Here is a 16,913-nt window from a genome sequence, read left to right on the forward strand (position 1 = left end):
CGTTTACGTTTTTCGAAACTTTTGTGCGACCACGACACAAATACCGTTTGCCTAAATTCTATGCGTCTCAGCTGCGTGTACCATCCTACTTGATCTCTGGATTTTTAGAAAAGAAAACGATTACTTTAGCAGCGATATAAATTTAACGTTACACTCTGATCCATTAATTTTTATTTCCAATAAACTTAACCATCAAAGGATATCTTCTAATCGCGGATGTCTCGCAAAAGTTTGATCCCTGTTACTTGATTTTAGAGTAGATACTTGGTCTTAATTTATATATTCAATATTTCACACGATAGAGACCATCGATAATATTAGGTCATCCCATAAGTTCGTGCCGACTTTTGTGTACACATTTCATATTTTAAAGAAGAACAAGAGAACTTTTATCGAGACGGAATAATGGCCCTACCAGAAAAATGGGAAGAAGTTGTAGAACGAGAGGGGAATTACATTTTTTCATGAAACTGAAAGATATGTAAACAATCTTAACATATATAACCGCTCGAAAAACGGCACGAACTTATGAGATGACCTAATATGTATCGTATATGTTGAAGTGGTCACCACTTCTACGAAAACTCCACATCTGGTCTTTTCAGTTTTCTCAAGCGCTGAAGCCATCGACAGCAAATAGACAAAAGAATAGCAGGAAGGCAGACCATAAACAGTAGACAGGCGACGTTGGCTTCGGGGTTTTTCAGTTATAAGGTAACACTGCTAGCGTGTGGATCTGGACCAGCTCAAATTGTATTCCTACTTATTATTACACTTCACTATTAAATTAAATATATATATTTTGTACCTTACACTTTATCCACGCGTTTTTCTCTCTTTATACACCGAATAACCTCAACAGTATAAAATATAGAATGCGCATCTTAAATAGCCCAAAATTAAGTACTCTAACTTATGTTAATTATGACTCAGATATTAATCGTGACAAAAACGTATTCTTAAATATGCATGAGAAAGTAAAGACTATATTATATGCTGTCTGAATCGAGAAAATGGACGATATCGAAGAAGAGGAATCAAGAATGTCGACGCGAATCCGACGCAAACTCCAGAAAAGGATTTTCGATAAAAAAGGCTAAGGTGATTTAAAGGGGAAAAGTTGTTTGCGTGGGAGAAGTTGGATTCGAGTTTTGTGGTTAGGTTTAACGCGGACATATGTCAATGTTTGCCCTTCGGCACACACGGTTTTACGCTCATCTGGTTACTTCGCCCTGTCGGACCCTTCTTTTCGTTCAGATGACCGTAGATCGGCGACCGCGTTTCCACCCTTCCCGTTTCGCCCTGACAGGCGCGAGAGAAATGGGGTATGGAGAGAACGCCGATTTACATACCACTTCAAATTCAATTGGAAATTAGATGATCATAGTCTCTAGCAGAACGATGAACTTGCGATGGAACGATGAAAACGTCCAAGTTTCGTTCTCGCGTTCTGTGTAATCTTTGACTTAACTACTTGCTAACGAGACGGGAACTTACGCGGTACATATCGTTCAGCTTGAAAGCTATTTGCACTTGACATTCGTCTTAAGTTGCCGGTTTTCTCTTGTCCGTGCATTATAACACTATCGAGTGGTATATGAAGCACAGCGGAACGGCACGGTTTGTCAGTTCATCAGACCAGACAGAGCAAGAGAGTGAAAGAGAAAGAGGTATTGTGTGAAATGGTACATTCAACCGAATTAGATGGAGAGGCTGAACTTTCTTGTTAGCAATGGCTGCGATTCGGAGTTGGAAATGTCTGAAGCTTAAGCCAAAGAAACGTTAATGGCGAGCAAATCTACGAACTCGAGACTCGGACGAACTAAGCGTTGTAAAAGTTCGATTCGATTCTTTTCATTTAAGTTAATTTTCAATCCATTAATCTTTTGAGTGTTGAAGAACTATAGAAGAATCGAACAAAGGGATAGAATGTAAAAACATTTCTTGAATTTTTTTAGAACGCAGAACGCAGCTGAGAGGGATAGAGTATTGTAAAGAAAGTTGTATCTGAATCTTAATGAGATCGATAATGTTTCCATCCTTAATGATATATCGACATATGTACGCAATTGATATGTAAAAAGCTAAAGAATCAAGAAGAAAGAGGAGGAAAATGAGAAACGTGGGAGCACGAGATCGAACGTTGTTCGTAGACATCCCTAGAACTCGAGAGAAGGTGTGAATAGAGCGTTCTCGGTAATGAGGAACCTACTGGCTAAGCAGCCAACCATCCAGCAGCCCATCTATCTAGCCAACCCCGTGTTTCATCCCCCCATATCCATTCTCCATCCGTTCCTATCCCTTGGCGTTCCTTCTTCACACCCAACCCCTGAACCGGCCTCTGGCACTGCTGTTGCCTCTGCTGCTGCGAACCCTCTTCCACGCCTAAGGTTTGTTCGCATCGCAGCCTCCATTTTAACCTCTGTTGGCTGAGCGATGGTTTTCGTCCGCGAAAAAAGCAAAAAGCAACAAAAAAAAAGACGAGAAAATAAACAAAACTTGAAAGCTTGCTTTCCAGGAAAGTTACGCTTGTGCTTTTCTTTCGCAATAGCTAGTCAGGATATTAGTTCCTCCATTTCATAAATCTTCGGAAACTGAATTTTAAAGCCGCGCTAAGTGACCAATTTTAATTGTCTTCCCTTCCATTAAGTCGACGTGTTTATCGCGTTTTCGACGTTATCCGTTTCCTCGTCGACGGTTCCTTGACACGAAACGTTTTAACCTCGGCGTTTACCTTAGTCCACTAATTTCCATGACACTGGTTGATGCAACCCGGCCATGTTGCTCGACGCGGACGAAACGGAATAATCGCACAGTTAAGTTGGCCAGGGAAGATAAAGAACGGAGGAGAGAAGTCGAAGGGAGGATCCAGGGTGGAGCAAGGAAACGCAGGCACCGGACGAGATTCTCTGGCGGAAGAAACGAGAGCGATGGAAGAGAAATTGGAAGAGACGAAGAAAGACAGCTTGCTTACAGAGGAATCCTCGAGTTAGGTTGGAAAAGCGTAGACACGGCTGAAAGTTGAAAGGATTTGCCCGGATTAAGACGCGATAACGAGCTTCGTTCGCTCTCGAAAAGCCGCCCTTAAGAGGATCACGAACGACGCCGATTCCGTGATTGGCTGATTATCCGGCAAAAGTAATAGCGGCGGTTTATTGTTTTACCGATCCTGACACTTCAACCCCGAAGCAAGAGATTCTCCACTTGGTAACACCCTTCGCGAACATAAGAGAGATGAAAGATCCACGCCGCGGACCACGGAAACAAAAGTAACTGGCAGCGCATAGAAAACGATAGCAATTAGATAAATTGTCATCCAAGAGGGACAATCGAGTTCCCTTTGAAGCGTTTCCGTTATATAGGAACGACGACAACAGTTGACACGAGTACAGAGAGAGCGTTTGTGTTTTTCCCTCGCTTCCTTCCTTTTTTCTTCTTTTTCCGCGTTCCTCCTTCCTTTCGCGAGTAAAATCGTTGGTCGATTGGCAACGAATAGGGAAGCCAGCACGCAGAAATGTACTCAAGGCTTTTTTCGATTTTCTATGGAGACCCGATCGAGCACGCCTCGGTGTACCGGGAAGAATTGGCAGGCCAAAGCGACGATGGAAAAGGACACCCAATCGAAAGACAATGGACTTCAACCCTCCGAGCGGAGATCTCCGCATACACGTCACGTCACCTATTATTACGATAACAGCTAATCAGTCCTGGGTATCCAACGTGTCATGAGATTCGATCACAGCGTGAATCGTAGACGTTCTGGAAGAAGGGGAACGAGGGTATTTTCATCTCTAGCCCGTACTCGATCTTATCCGGTCTGAAATTCTGGCAGAAAATTCTACGTGCCACCAACTTTCCTTGATAAGAAGACAAAAAAGGATAATTAAGTTCTGGCGAGAAAGAAACGAGGCTCCGTCGAAATAGAAGTTCAAAGTCGTTTGGTCAGTCGGTCGACTGGCTGAAGCTCTGGAAGTGCATGTAGATTGAAAAGGAAACGAAACGAGGATGAGGAGCAAGAGAAGGAGGTGGAAGAAGAAGAGGGTCTTCCTGATGGGGTGAGACAGATTGTTATACCTAAACAAATCGGAGGGGGATTGTTTGCAGTAGCATCGTTTTACGCATGAGGCCGCGACCGTTCTTTATTCCTTTCTCGATTCTCGAGAGCCGATGCCACTTGAACGAGCTGGAGTGCAAGCGAATGCACGGGACGAATAAGGACGAGACCCGACGAAATAAAGCTACAGAAGTGGGAAGGACAGAGAAAAAGACAGAGAAAGAGAGAGAGAGAGAGAGAGAGTCGCGAGTCGGTATTCTCTCGGTAGGTCGTCGGTCACCCCCGCAGCTTAGCTTTGATCTATGCCGGCCTCCAGAACTACCACCCCCGCGCACGCACGCCCCACAGTTATTTTATCCACTTGGAGAACGCTTCAAAGAGTCGAAGGTGCTCTTAACCGTGCATACTCTGGTGCTCGTAGTCATCGTTGGTAAAGGAATGACGCCTGTGCGATTGTTTTTTCGTTTTCGTTCACCCCCTCGTTCCACCCCCTTCATACGGCACACGCAAATGTACAGAGGAACCGTACGGATGTGACGAGCCGTTGCGTTCTTTTTTTCGGTTTCTGTTTATCAAACGAATTCATTGTCTCGTTAGGGAGAGAATTCTCTCGGTATTCGAGTCACTGGACCAAAATTGCATCCTTTGCTCGTACGATGAATACAATGTACAACGACTGTGAGATAAACTAACTCCGTTATCTAACTGAAACTTGAGCACTAACTGGGCTCTTTGATCTGTTTTTCGAAAAATTCGTATACCGTAACTCGTAAAATTGGTTGGGTTCTTTTGCGAATCGAAGCAGGAGGAGATAAAGCGAAATTCGGCTAGATCGGGATTGATCGATCGTTATGGGTGAATCTAATTGCATCGGATGACGTTGCCCGAGGAATTTGGTGGCAGCACGACGACGATATCGCACCTGAGGCTTAAAAGACGACAATTAGATGACGTAGTCGACAGTCGGTGTAATCTCGGCTGACGGATTCTCCATATTCATGGGAGATCAGCGCGCGTTTAGTCGGGGGAAACGCCGGTAAGTTGATCAAAGGCATGGCTGCGATGTCGAGGTCCTCACAGCCCCTGCGAACCTTTCGCTCTTTATTACTCAAACAACTCCCCGGCCCAGCCGAAGCTCAACTGTACTTTTCAAATAATGACCCCGTCATATTGTATACCTTTGCATTTTTGCATTAACAACCGCGCGCTTTCTTTAATGTTTCGAGTTCTCCTCGTGGGGATCCGTATCGGTTTTGCTTCCAGAGGTGAAGACAGGAGGGAGCACGCGGAGAAATGAAAAGAGAGTTCTTTTTCTTTTTTCATCTCTCTCTCTCTCTTTCTCTCTTTTCGTCTTCCTTTTCATCAAATTCTTTGTCGAAAGGAACGAAGGATTCGTCACCATTCTGATCCATTTTCAAGAGAAATATAACGCGAATGGATATTAGATTCGTTCCTTTGAAGATAATGAACAGTTTCTTGCTGACGAACGTTTTCTTGTCATATACAAATAGAAATTACATGCAATTCATTGCGATTAATCATTAATTAGACGTCAAATGTAAAAGTCACGAAGCTTCGGAAACCTTGCAACGATCATCGATTCGATCGATCGTTCATCTCAATGTTTCGTACACCACTTTGATCTTAAGCGAAGCGAGATTGTTCTTTGATCGTTCTGTAACTGACGTATTATCGCGAAGGATGGCACGGTATCTCGTACGGGCCTTCAGAGCAGTGTGAAGCAACGAAGGATCTCGCGGCAAACAGGTGTGACGATGGCATCGCTGCGCCGGTTTAATCTCGAGCGACGCTCCGTCTCAACGAGTTTGACATCGGTTTGTCACCGGATCTCTGTGGAAACGAATGAAAGAGGCTGAACGAGATCTTACATGTCCGTCGATTCTCCAGTGAACGGGAAACCACACGGTCCGACACCACTCGTCCTCTCTCTTCCTCTCAGCACGGTCGTGTGATTCAAATGGAATTAAACGCACTTTTCTCAGCCCCGTCGGTGTGCCACCGTTTCCATTGCACGTTTACACGCAGACAACCGAGGCACACTCGCGAAAAGGTCGCGTAGCGGCACGCCGCCATTTAATTACGCCTTGAAAAGGTTGGTAGGCAGACAGGTCGGCAGGTCTGTAGGTTGATACAGAGCGGTAAAGGCCGAATGTATACTTACTTCCGTCCTTGCGGACTCTGGCTTCCGTACCTCATGGCTGCTGCTTTCGCCCAGTGCAAACATGGATATGAAAGGTTGAGCTTTTGCCCCTTTGGCAAAAGCCTTCCAGGACCTCCGGTCCCTGGTTGTCTTTCCGTCTGACTGCGATTCTGGATGGCTGCGATAAAATTTGCTCTTCTCTCGTGACGTCGAGAGAGATTACAGTTATCCTGACGAAGCCACACGGCCATCATGCAAATTGAAACTGTTCCCTCTTCCTCTCGGTACTTCTCTCTCTCTCTCTCTCTCTCTCTTTCTCTCTCTCGATCTTATTCTACTTTACTATCCAGCTTGTTCATCCTTACCGCTACTCCTCCTATTTCTTTGTAAATATGTAAATATCTTTGACGATTTTCTCTCTTGCAAAATGGTTTCTTTGTATTACCATTTGTTTATTGTGACACGCGCGCAGACTTGCGATTAATTTTTGCCTCGAGTGTCACCTGTCTTCTGTATCCCTTTTGTGGTCGTTTGATGACTGGGTCTTCAGTCTTTGTACTTCTCTGTAGGTTGCGCTTGGCGTGGTTAATTCGTCACTGGAGATGTCTGAAAAGAGTGTACTCTAATCACGTATCGTCGTTTATAGAATGTATTTTTATACACCGAGCGAATGTGACGAGAAATTTTCGAATCTCATTAAATTTTGGTCAATAGAGCGCCCTGGTTTCATCGAAGAGCGCAGGAGAATTCTTGAACGTCTTCTTCGATCCGCTCCACTAAGCAGAGGTACAAAACCATTATCGATCCTCGTCGAATCTCAGGGACACGTATAAATTTTTCCTCGCTTCGATACACACTCGTCCTTACGCCAAAGACGTGCGATATATATAAGATCGACGATGAAGCAAATGAGGAATGTGATTTTGGAGCATGTCAAGCGGATAATATTTGACATTTATGGTATTTGAGCCGTTTCCGTCAGATCCTTGCATTATGGGATTATCATTACGTGTGGCAAATATGTACTATAGAGCCTGGCACGACATCCGGTAATATCGGCTAAGGCGATTACATTCCAGGTTACCTGTGTTTGGCTCTCCTTTGTCAAACATTTCAACGAAACGATGTCAAAGAAATCCATGGCGTTGCGACGAGCTGACATAATGACTCGCAACCTTTTATAATGCCTTTCATAAATACCTTTGTGACATAATTTTCACTGCATCTGTAAACATAAAAATAATGGAAAGATCTAGTTCCAAAACATCAAGAATCGATGCTAACTGATTAATGAGAGAGAATATGTCGAAGAATTCATTCTGCCCCTTCAAAGGGGCAATTTCTTTCGGGTCTTTTCTACTGCGTTTCCTGATGGGGAAGATGCTGACATCTGGAAGCACAACAGGATATGTTGCCCGGCTGTATCCAGGGAAATAGGGGTGGAATTCGGCCGATAATACAGGCAACGCACCCTTCGTGAGTATACCAACCCCTAGCATTAGTAACGATCGGTAACGTAGTAACATCCTACCTTTTCGACATTTCTATTTTTGACGTGACTCGTTAACCTTCAGACGAGCCGAAAGTCTCTAATCAGCCGTAGGTATCGGTAAAAATATTTGAAGAAGACATCTATGATCGGTGAGCGGAGAAAAATTATCTTGCTCTGATAAGAATGAAACCGTATTTTGATCGTATTTTGTTCGAACGACGAGAACTTTTTTTCTTCGAGTATTTAAAGAAATCGGGACGGGTCAAGGAAATTCTTCGGGCAATCGATGCGAACCGCGAAAAACAGTAGACGGTAAAGACGAAATTATTTATACGCTATCTCGTAAATAGGATCCGATACTTATCGTCCCATTTTTTTAGCCGTGAAATATTCGCGAAATTCTCAGTCATGGTTTAAGTCGATCGTATATCAAAGTAGAAACTATTACGAAGTATTCACAGGTACCGTCGGAATGCCTTCATTCCGGAACGAAATGGACGCGATATAAACGTAAAAGCGGAAGGGCCGAGGAAACTGTTTGGGATAACTGTCCGCCAGACTTAATGGAAACCTAAGAATAAATTTATGTCGGTTGCCCACTCAAAATGCTAATGCAGCTGCGAGATATTAGCAAGGAAGAGAGAGAGAGAGAGAGAGAGAAAGAGAGCAACTACGTAGGAGGAGAGAAGCTTCTTCGAAGTCAACGTGCTTCGCTATCGTCGTACTATTTAGAAAGCTCGACTTGTTGTTAGATGTGTTCGTAAATCTCGTATCATAGCACTTCTCATGCTCGCCGCTGTTATCTGGCGATAAAAATAAATTACTCCACGTTGATGTTAATTATGTGCCTCCGTTTCTAATTAAGAGTTCGTTAAGCCAGGGGTAATTAAAATTGATAAACTTCTATCACAATGACTTTGCTAATTAATTCCACCTGCAATCCTTTCTCTTTCTGTGTCTTCCACACTTTTTTTTGATACCTTCTTCTCTCCTTTTCGTTATTCCTTTTAACTCGTTTCTCCCGTTTGCCTTTGCTTCTCCGTTTCGAAGAAGGCACCGCGCAAAGGGATAATTAAAAGGAATAAAAAAGAGACGGAAAAAACAACGAAGAGAAAGAAGAAACATCTCTGATTTCATGATCTTCCGGGCTGAACAAAGCGACGTCGAAAAAGGGACGTAGATCGATAACGTTTTATCGACATCGGATCTATCAACGATAAACTTGTGCTACGTATTTGATCACACCCAGGAATCAAAAGCATTATCTCTACGTGAGAGGAGTCATGTGCAATTACATGTTCTGGAGCGATGTCAACAAAGCAATCAATGCGTACACGCTATCGGATTAACTACGCTTCCTTTACGTTCTTGCATAAAGATGCAAGAGAGAAAGAGGATAGAGGTCGACCAATTATTACGTAATCTGACCTCTAATTAGGTTACTACGATACGGAATGTTCGTTATACGAATTAAGATAAAAAGAAGACAGATATAAACAGGAGATTTTATTATCGAAAAAAAAAAAGAAACAGCATTATTAGTGGAAATACCAGAGGTTGTTTGCATTGGATCAAAAGCTCTTGAAATATCACAGTTTTAAAAAAGTATCTATATTTAATGGTCTCTTGGTTAACGTAACAGATAAGTCCGTGACGCTTGGATATAATAATAGAATATAATTTATATTTAAATGCGTTGAGCTAGCCGTCTGTTTTTTCAAAATTGCTCATTACCGTGGCAAACGTGTAACGTGTAGTAGCCAGATAACGGAAATATATTTTTGTCTAGCTTTTATTTGTTCTGGCGGAGAAGCGGTGGAAAAAGGTAGGAAGAATCCAATTCCCCTCATTTCTCACTCTATCGTTTTCAGGAATTCGCGAATCATGGCAGCGATATTACGCAGGAAATGTCTCCTCGAAACGAAAGCACCAAGCATGAATCGAAGCTCCGTACATTTTCAAACAATAGACAGATGTTTTTGAGATAACACGGACGGTTCGTGAATAGAGGCAAATAACACGCTAGCACGCGATCCACGTGAATTAATTTGCTCGTTACACGTTTTCCACCGTTGAGTCATTGTTTTCATTTTTACCGGACCACTGTTCGAATAATTCATCTCCGCGTAATCAGTGTAATTATTACCAAAGTAAATTATCATCAGGTTTTCCCCAAGTTCTCGAGCGAACTGCACATGTACCGCGAGCGAATATAACTACCGATCGATTGATTGGTTGGAAATAAAATTGTTACAACGTATATATACGGAACTGTATTTTTGACTATGGCAACTACAGTGGGCTGACCACTTCGAAAATTGCGCACGGAAGAATCCGGATTAATCTCAATTAAAGGCTGCCCGGCCGATCGATCGGAACTTTTCGCGTAATTCTATTTCCCGTTTCAATCGAATCTAAATTCGATAATCTGATTCGACGAAATTGCGCCCGATTTGCATTGGAAAATTTCGATGCGCGCCTTTCGGTCGCACCTGACGCGTGAGAATAAACTTTTCGAGGACAACGTGAAGGAAGCAAAGCCAGCGATCGTTGGCCATGAAGAGAAGGAGATAGAAAGAGATAAAAAGTAAAACTTCAGCAGCCAACTGCCACGTACAAGTGACGTCCGATTATCAGCGTCACGTAGTAGTACGATGCCTTCTATTAATGAGAACCGCGGCCACGTGATCATCATTACGATTCCAATTATCTAGCTTGCGAGCGTGCGAGGAAGAGAAACGAAAGAACGAACGAAAGAAAGAAATGTTCAATATCACAGCAACAGAACGTTCCGCTCGATTAAAGGATGTCCGCAATTAGTATGAAAGCAGTCGCACTTGGATCGTCATCGATGTTTACGCTCCACGAAATAGAAACGCGTATCTGAGCGGTTGAAAGTGTGCGAAGGGTGTGCGCGGCAATCAGTGCGGCTATAATTTAAGAAGAATTCACGTAATTTCGGGCGAAGGAGAACGGGGTTGTTTGGTGAGTTAACGAGTCGTTTAAAATTCTACAAAATCTCGTTTTTTCGCTACTGGATCCGGTTCCCCTGCACCGACTGCCACGTTGTAATTTTTTTTCAACCACCCCCTCCCCCACCCTCTGGTCTCGTGTTTCCCCTGTCTCAGCCATGGACACGAGACGGAGTAATCGTCGCCCTCGGCCGCCAACTCGAGAGACAATTTCGCAAGATTCGATTAAACGATCGTATTCGGTAAATCTGCGGTTGTTCGTCATCCAGGACTCTTGATTATCCGGCAAGACGCGATTCTCAGTCTAATAAACCAACAAACAAAACAATCTTCGAAGGTTCGCTCGTGTAAGAAAAAAGAAGCTGGAGGCGCGCCGAGTCGTCGCGGACAGCCAACGTTTTCTAGACGAACGAAAAGTCGAGACGAAGGGAGCTCGCCCTAACGAACTACATTGTGGATAAAATAAGTGGAAAATAAAAACGCAACGCGGCTGTTGATATTGTATAGTCGGGAACCGTATACTCTTGTCTTTCGGTGGAAAAGGAAACTTGTTTGTTTTATTCACTTCGCTTCGAAGAGATTATGGCGGCTTGGATGAAAAAAGAAAATCACGTTGGAACGAAGCGAACTTTTCTTTCCTGTCTTTGTTTCCGTGAGAACAGAACGATCGTCTATGTCTATTCTCTTCTCCCTGAACATGCCAGCTGCTCACGGCAAATATATATTCGAGTCCGATCGCAATAAAGCCATCCCATCGATCCGATTGCATCGCTAAATCAATTATATGCTGAATTTCTATTCTCCACGTCATATGGCCTTTTACATTTTCGTTTCCTACGGAACGCCGGGATCAACGAACTCATTTCCGTTTCTTTCGATCAGTGGCCCGATTTTAAAGGGGTCAGTACCATCGTGCTCCCAGATGTAATCACTTCAAACACAGATACAAGTCAGTCCCCTTTGTAATTCCCTTTATATAGCAATTACTTAACCTAGTAATTACTATTGTTGCTCGGCCAACTCTTTCACCATTTGCTAAATATTTTCGAGCCACGTCGTAAAAGACTTCGCGCCGATATAGCAAAGGGATTTCTCTGATTATGTGCACCGCCAAGAAATTAGCCGAAGAGATTCCTCCCCTCGATACGCGATATCTGACACAATACGACACCGATTTAGTACAACAGAAAATATCAGAAAGGGAAGAAAAATTGCGATTCATTTAGTAGAACACTTGGAATATTAAACAGAGTTATTAAGATAGGTGATTAAAGCGATATGATAGCCTGATATTAATTTAATCAAACGAACAGTTACTTAGTTGTAGAATGGAATGTATTCGATTCAAACAAGTCATTACGTAGAGTGCAGTGATATAAAATTCTTCCTCATATATATATAGAGAACTTCGTAATTGTTGTAAACTTGCAGATATTTTGAAAGCATGGAAGAAGAAGGAGTAAACGCAACGTCGTTCCAGTTGGGCCAAACAAAAGTCGATGTCTCGTCGTCCTCGGAATTTCCGAATAGTTCCTCGAATTTCGAAACCTCTGACACGAAACGAAGCGCATGGAGCACGTGCGCTACCATAGTTGACCTCGTTAACCATATACTCATCGTTTGTCTGACAGCGTTCACCCTGTATTACTCGGTGACTCCCAGTGTCTTCAATCATACGACCCTCTGCACTGTCGGGGTATGTATCTCGACGGATATTCAAATATTTTTCAAACTATATATCGAACCTCATTTTTATTTTCACCCTCCTCTGTTCGTCGATCCAAAACATCTTCCAGTTAATCCGAGATTACCCCTCTTTCGGATTATATTCATTCCTTCCGTCTTTCGACGTCTTTTTCCCGCAAAGGAGCGTGGAACGAGCGAACAGAAATTTCAAAACAACCGTAGACCAGGTCTACGTAAACCATGAAATTGAGCGAAGAAAAGAACTCTGGACTCTCGCGGTTTAATCGTTCAAAAGAGGGAAAAGCTGTTTTGGTTGGCCACGAGGCAAAAGAAACGCATAAACAGAGGGCAAAAGATAGAAAGAAGCACAGAACAGAAGATTCGTGGGTAACCTTGTCCAAGAATGTTCTCTGTGACGATTACACTCGATTCAAATTGCGCCATTTATTTCCCACTTACACGCCTCTCGTATCTCGCACGATAACAACGAAATCCAAATTCAGCTACGGGACCGAGTTCGCCTATTCCAAACTAGTTCTGTTCCCCGAGGGGAGAGATACCGTGGCTAACCAAAGTGGCTAAAGAAGTTCTAACGACTTTGTCCAACGATTGCAGCTTCCGTGATCGCTGACGACTCGATCTTACCCTTTTCAGTACGTCCTGCTGATGTCGGAGGCTATCGTCGCGCTCGCTGGTGACAACATCTTGACGAGATATTTTACGCACGGCACAAAGAAACACTTGCACTGGATTCTGCAGCTACTTGGCCTGATCTGCGTCATTGCCGGTGTCGTGCTAATGTACCGAGTGAAAAGGATACACTTCAAGTCCAATCACGCGATCCTAGGCATCACATCTCTAATCATAATGATCCTTTTAACTGTGACCGGCTATCCTGTTTTTATCGCTACGAAACTCCGAAAAGTAATAAGACCAGTAACGATTAAGTTTGGCCACAACTTCTTAGGTTTATCGTGTTTCGCGATCGGTATGGCGTCACAATGTTTGGGCTATTGGAAATTCAGAACGATGAATATCTCGTCAAAAGTGGACGCAAGGTATATCTGTATAATCGTTAGTATCGTGATCGTTGTGCTTTCGGCAAGGAAGGCTCTTCCCACTCTTTACCAACAGTTCGTAAAACTATTCAGATAGAGAAATCAATAGAATTCGAGGTGTCAATATAGATAAATTGATCGATTAGATTATCGGCACGTCTATTGTTGATCGGTGTTACTTCATTTCTAAGATTTAAAGTAAACGTTGAGAGATTTTGTTGTATTAATATTATCTTTATCGCGTTCTCTTAAAGAACTTATAATTATTTGAAAAAACACCGATCCAGATGGAAAAAGGTTTTGAATCGAAGAAAAAAATGCGAATATATTTTTTTTATTTTCCTTTAGTTAGGCGAACGTGATCGATGAGTAAACATAATTCGATTCTTAAGCGATATGGGGGAATTACACAACGTTCGTTGGAAAATAGGTATTGAGTTAACGAATGACGCGATTCCATCGTGTAATCAAAGTTCAATTATATAAAGTCATTACGCTGCGATATTTCCAACGTATGTATCATCACGGTGCGGTTCAATCGCCGTTTATACGGCGATTCAAAAGCAGTTACAGCTCAAACGCATTTCTATTTCACGAACAAGACGATTGGCGTTGCATGATAATTCTTCCATTGAATCATATCAAAATCGTCCTTCCTGCATTGACGCAAAGTGGATTATTCATTGGACCATATGCTCCTGACTGTTATCTGTCAATCGACGATAAAGGCAATTCGATAAATCCTAGAATATCGTAGTGAAATACTATAGTCCCCGTTCGTCTTTGTTTTAATTATTTCAAGAAAATAGTCTTGGTTATTTGTATTTGATAAATGGAGGCAAACTTATTCAATAACGGGTCTGAGCTTGTGTTTTACATATTTTTTTTTTTTTGTTTCTTTTCCCCGTTGGCATAAATATATAGTATCCAAATACTGCTACACGATTAAAAAAATTCAATTGACACGTATAAAAATCATTCAAATGTAATATTGTATTTATGCGTAATATTCTCTTCGAACGTATAACCCGGAGTCGTAATTAACGCTTATGTTGGCACACGATAAACTCGATAAAACTGCCGTTTCAGAAATCATTTAAAAAAGCGTTGGTTCCGTCGACGCGATATATGTACGTGTCTGTATATTTAGTTGGCTCGTCGTTGCCGATCGCGAGAAACGTCTAACGAAATTCTCGTCTGTAACGAATATTTATTCGCGCGTGGCACCTGATTGCCATATTGGAAGACGTAGACGACGCTTCCTCGGGGATGCATGTTTCCCGTATATACGCTGCAAACATGCAGATGCATATTCGTGTTTGAGCAAATACGCGAACGACGTTTGCCCGAGCCAAACGTGAACACATTAATTAGGAGATTTGCCACTCTTCCCTATTGTCATCATTGACTAGTTTTATCTTTCTATCTCATCGGGAAGGGAGGATGGCAGATAAAAATTAAAAAAGAAAAGGAGATTTCGCTTGATAAATGTGATCCGAGGAACGTTAATTTATTGCGAAACGTTTGTCTTCTGGCAATCGATGCGATCTAATCTCCACGCGGAGTATCATTGGGAAGCTTCGGATCTTTTTTTATTAATCATCGCCCATTTAGATTCGTTGGAGAATCGTTGTTTCGAATACTCAGCGAAAACCTTTCTTGAAAATTATTTAAATCGAAACTCGTTACGTTGCCGATATCATTCGTTAGAAAACATTTGTATTCTAGCGTGGCTCAACGTGACGTGAAATATTTGGACGCTTTACACCAAGTAATTTCCCTTTTCGTGTTTCATGCTCTCTAGAAAAAAGAAACAAAAAATCCATACTATTTTCTTGATTTTTTGCGACATGCTATCGTTCGTGTTCCCGTGTTAATTGGTCACGGTTTTGGATTTAAATCATCGTACTGATTATCGCAATTGTACATTTGCTCGGAGCTCTCGGCTTGTTTTAAACTAACAAAAAGTATTGCAAAATAAAACATATCGAGAAGAATTAAAGAGCTGAATAAATACGAAAGTATACGGATTTGATGGAATTATTAATCGCTACAGTTCGTTATCGTTATTGTTTGCGCCCGTCGATTGATTCGAATTAGTTCGTTAAACCGTGAAATTATTCGACCTCGCCTCTTTATTAATTCGTTACACGCTAAATAAGCGACGCAGATTTTTCGAACGATGTTTTTTGTTTGGTAAAACGGCGATTTAAAAAACAACGCAAGACTGTATTTTTTCGAGAACACAACGAAACGTATGCAACGTAGATGTAGTCACGCGATGTATTTTAAAATATGTAAAAATTTAATTAGAATTAATATCGTACGTTTGTACCGGCGAAAAATGAAATAAAGCTTTTAAAATCCTGTGTGAAAACAGCGCCACGGTCCAGATACTTTAGCCCGTGTAAGTTACTATAAATATTAACAATATTCAAGCAACTGTAGGGTATGTATGTATATACGTATACGCATGTAGCTTAAACTCCGTTAACTGGAGTTCATCTATTGTATGAATAATTCACATCTCGCCGTCAACTTATAACGCATTAAATATTCACAGGGCGTGCGTTAAATTCGTGCAGACGTTTGAATTTTTCATATTAAGACCAGCTGGTCGCTCATTTTCAACGTGTCTTTCTTCATGATCTTTCATCCGTATCGACCCGTGCTTAGAATTACACGAACCGAAGCCTAAAAAATTAAAAAAAAGAACGGAGGGGGTGGGCAACGAATAAAAAAGAGGAGGGGAAATGAAAAGGGATAACGAGTCCGAGAGAAATCGGCAAGCGAAACATGGGTAAAAGTTCCATCATAAAGGAACTGTGGAAAAAGTTCAGCGAAACCTATTTTAAACGCTTGACCACCAAAACGCCGAGCTTTGGCGAATTAATCACGAATTAACGAGGAAAAAGAGGGACGCTGCGGTGTCTCATGACGATCTCGCGGACCGGAATCATTTCCACTGGAAAATGGAGTTAAAGCAAAAACGGTGGAAAAAAAGAAAAAACGAAGGCAATTCGACGCGCTTTTTACGTGCAAATTTGAATGGTCGTCTGTGGCAGCGCAGTTGCCATTGCCACACACGTTTCTCCATTATTACTGCACGCACGGATTCTCCTCTTGCCTTGCCTTAATTCACAGTTTCTCTCCTGCTACCATCCACTTCCTAAAAAGAAAAAACCAGGACAAAAAGAAAAAAATAGATGATATTCACCCGTGCCTTTGTTCCTGCCTCCAATTTAGTGCTTTCTTTTTTTTTTTGACCACTCGATGGATCCATCGAATGGTCGATTTATGCTGATGCATTTACGGCCATTCATGGTTGGCACCAGGATGCATTGTTTAGTTGCACGCAGCCTGAACATCGTCGATACGACGATCGCAGCTCGGCATTGGAATGGAAAATTGTAACGTAGGTGCTGATAACGAGTGCACAGAGCGGATACGGTTAGGGTCGAATACAGGATGATCTTTAATTGCGCGTCGA

General features: G+C 42.2%; 1 protein-coding gene across 1 annotated transcript; it reads left to right on the top strand.

The window, feature by feature from the left end:
• The first annotated feature begins 10,423 nt into the window (after positions 1-10,423).
• Positions 10,424-15,803, top strand: LOC100651655 (transmembrane reductase CYB561D2). Its single transcript, XM_003400033.4, has 3 exons — positions 10,424-10,692; positions 12,111-12,375; positions 13,020-15,803. Exons 2-3 carry the CDS (start codon positions 12,124-12,126, stop codon positions 13,518-13,520), a joined length of 753 nt encoding a protein of 250 aa, XP_003400081.1. The 5' UTR covers positions 10,424-10,692; positions 12,111-12,123; the 3' UTR covers positions 13,521-15,803.
• The last annotated feature ends 1,110 nt before the right edge of the window (positions 15,804-16,913 follow it).

This window comes from Bombus terrestris, chromosome 13 (genome assembly GCF_910591885.1).
Source record: "Bombus terrestris chromosome 13, iyBomTerr1.2, whole genome shotgun sequence".
Lineage (NCBI taxonomy): Eukaryota > Metazoa > Arthropoda > Insecta > Hymenoptera > Apidae > Bombus > Bombus terrestris.

What these genes read in the sequence shown, in the direction of transcription:
- LOC100651655 (XM_003400033.4), top strand. Translation starts at nt 12,124, where the DNA reads ATGGAAGAAGAAGGAGTAAACGCAACGTCGTTCCAGTTGGGCCAAACA. An exon ending in CGACCCTCTGCACTGTCGGG is followed by an intron (nt 12,376 to 13,019) that starts GTATGTATCTCG and finishes TACCCTTTTCAG; the next exon opens with TACGTCCTGCTGATGTCGGA.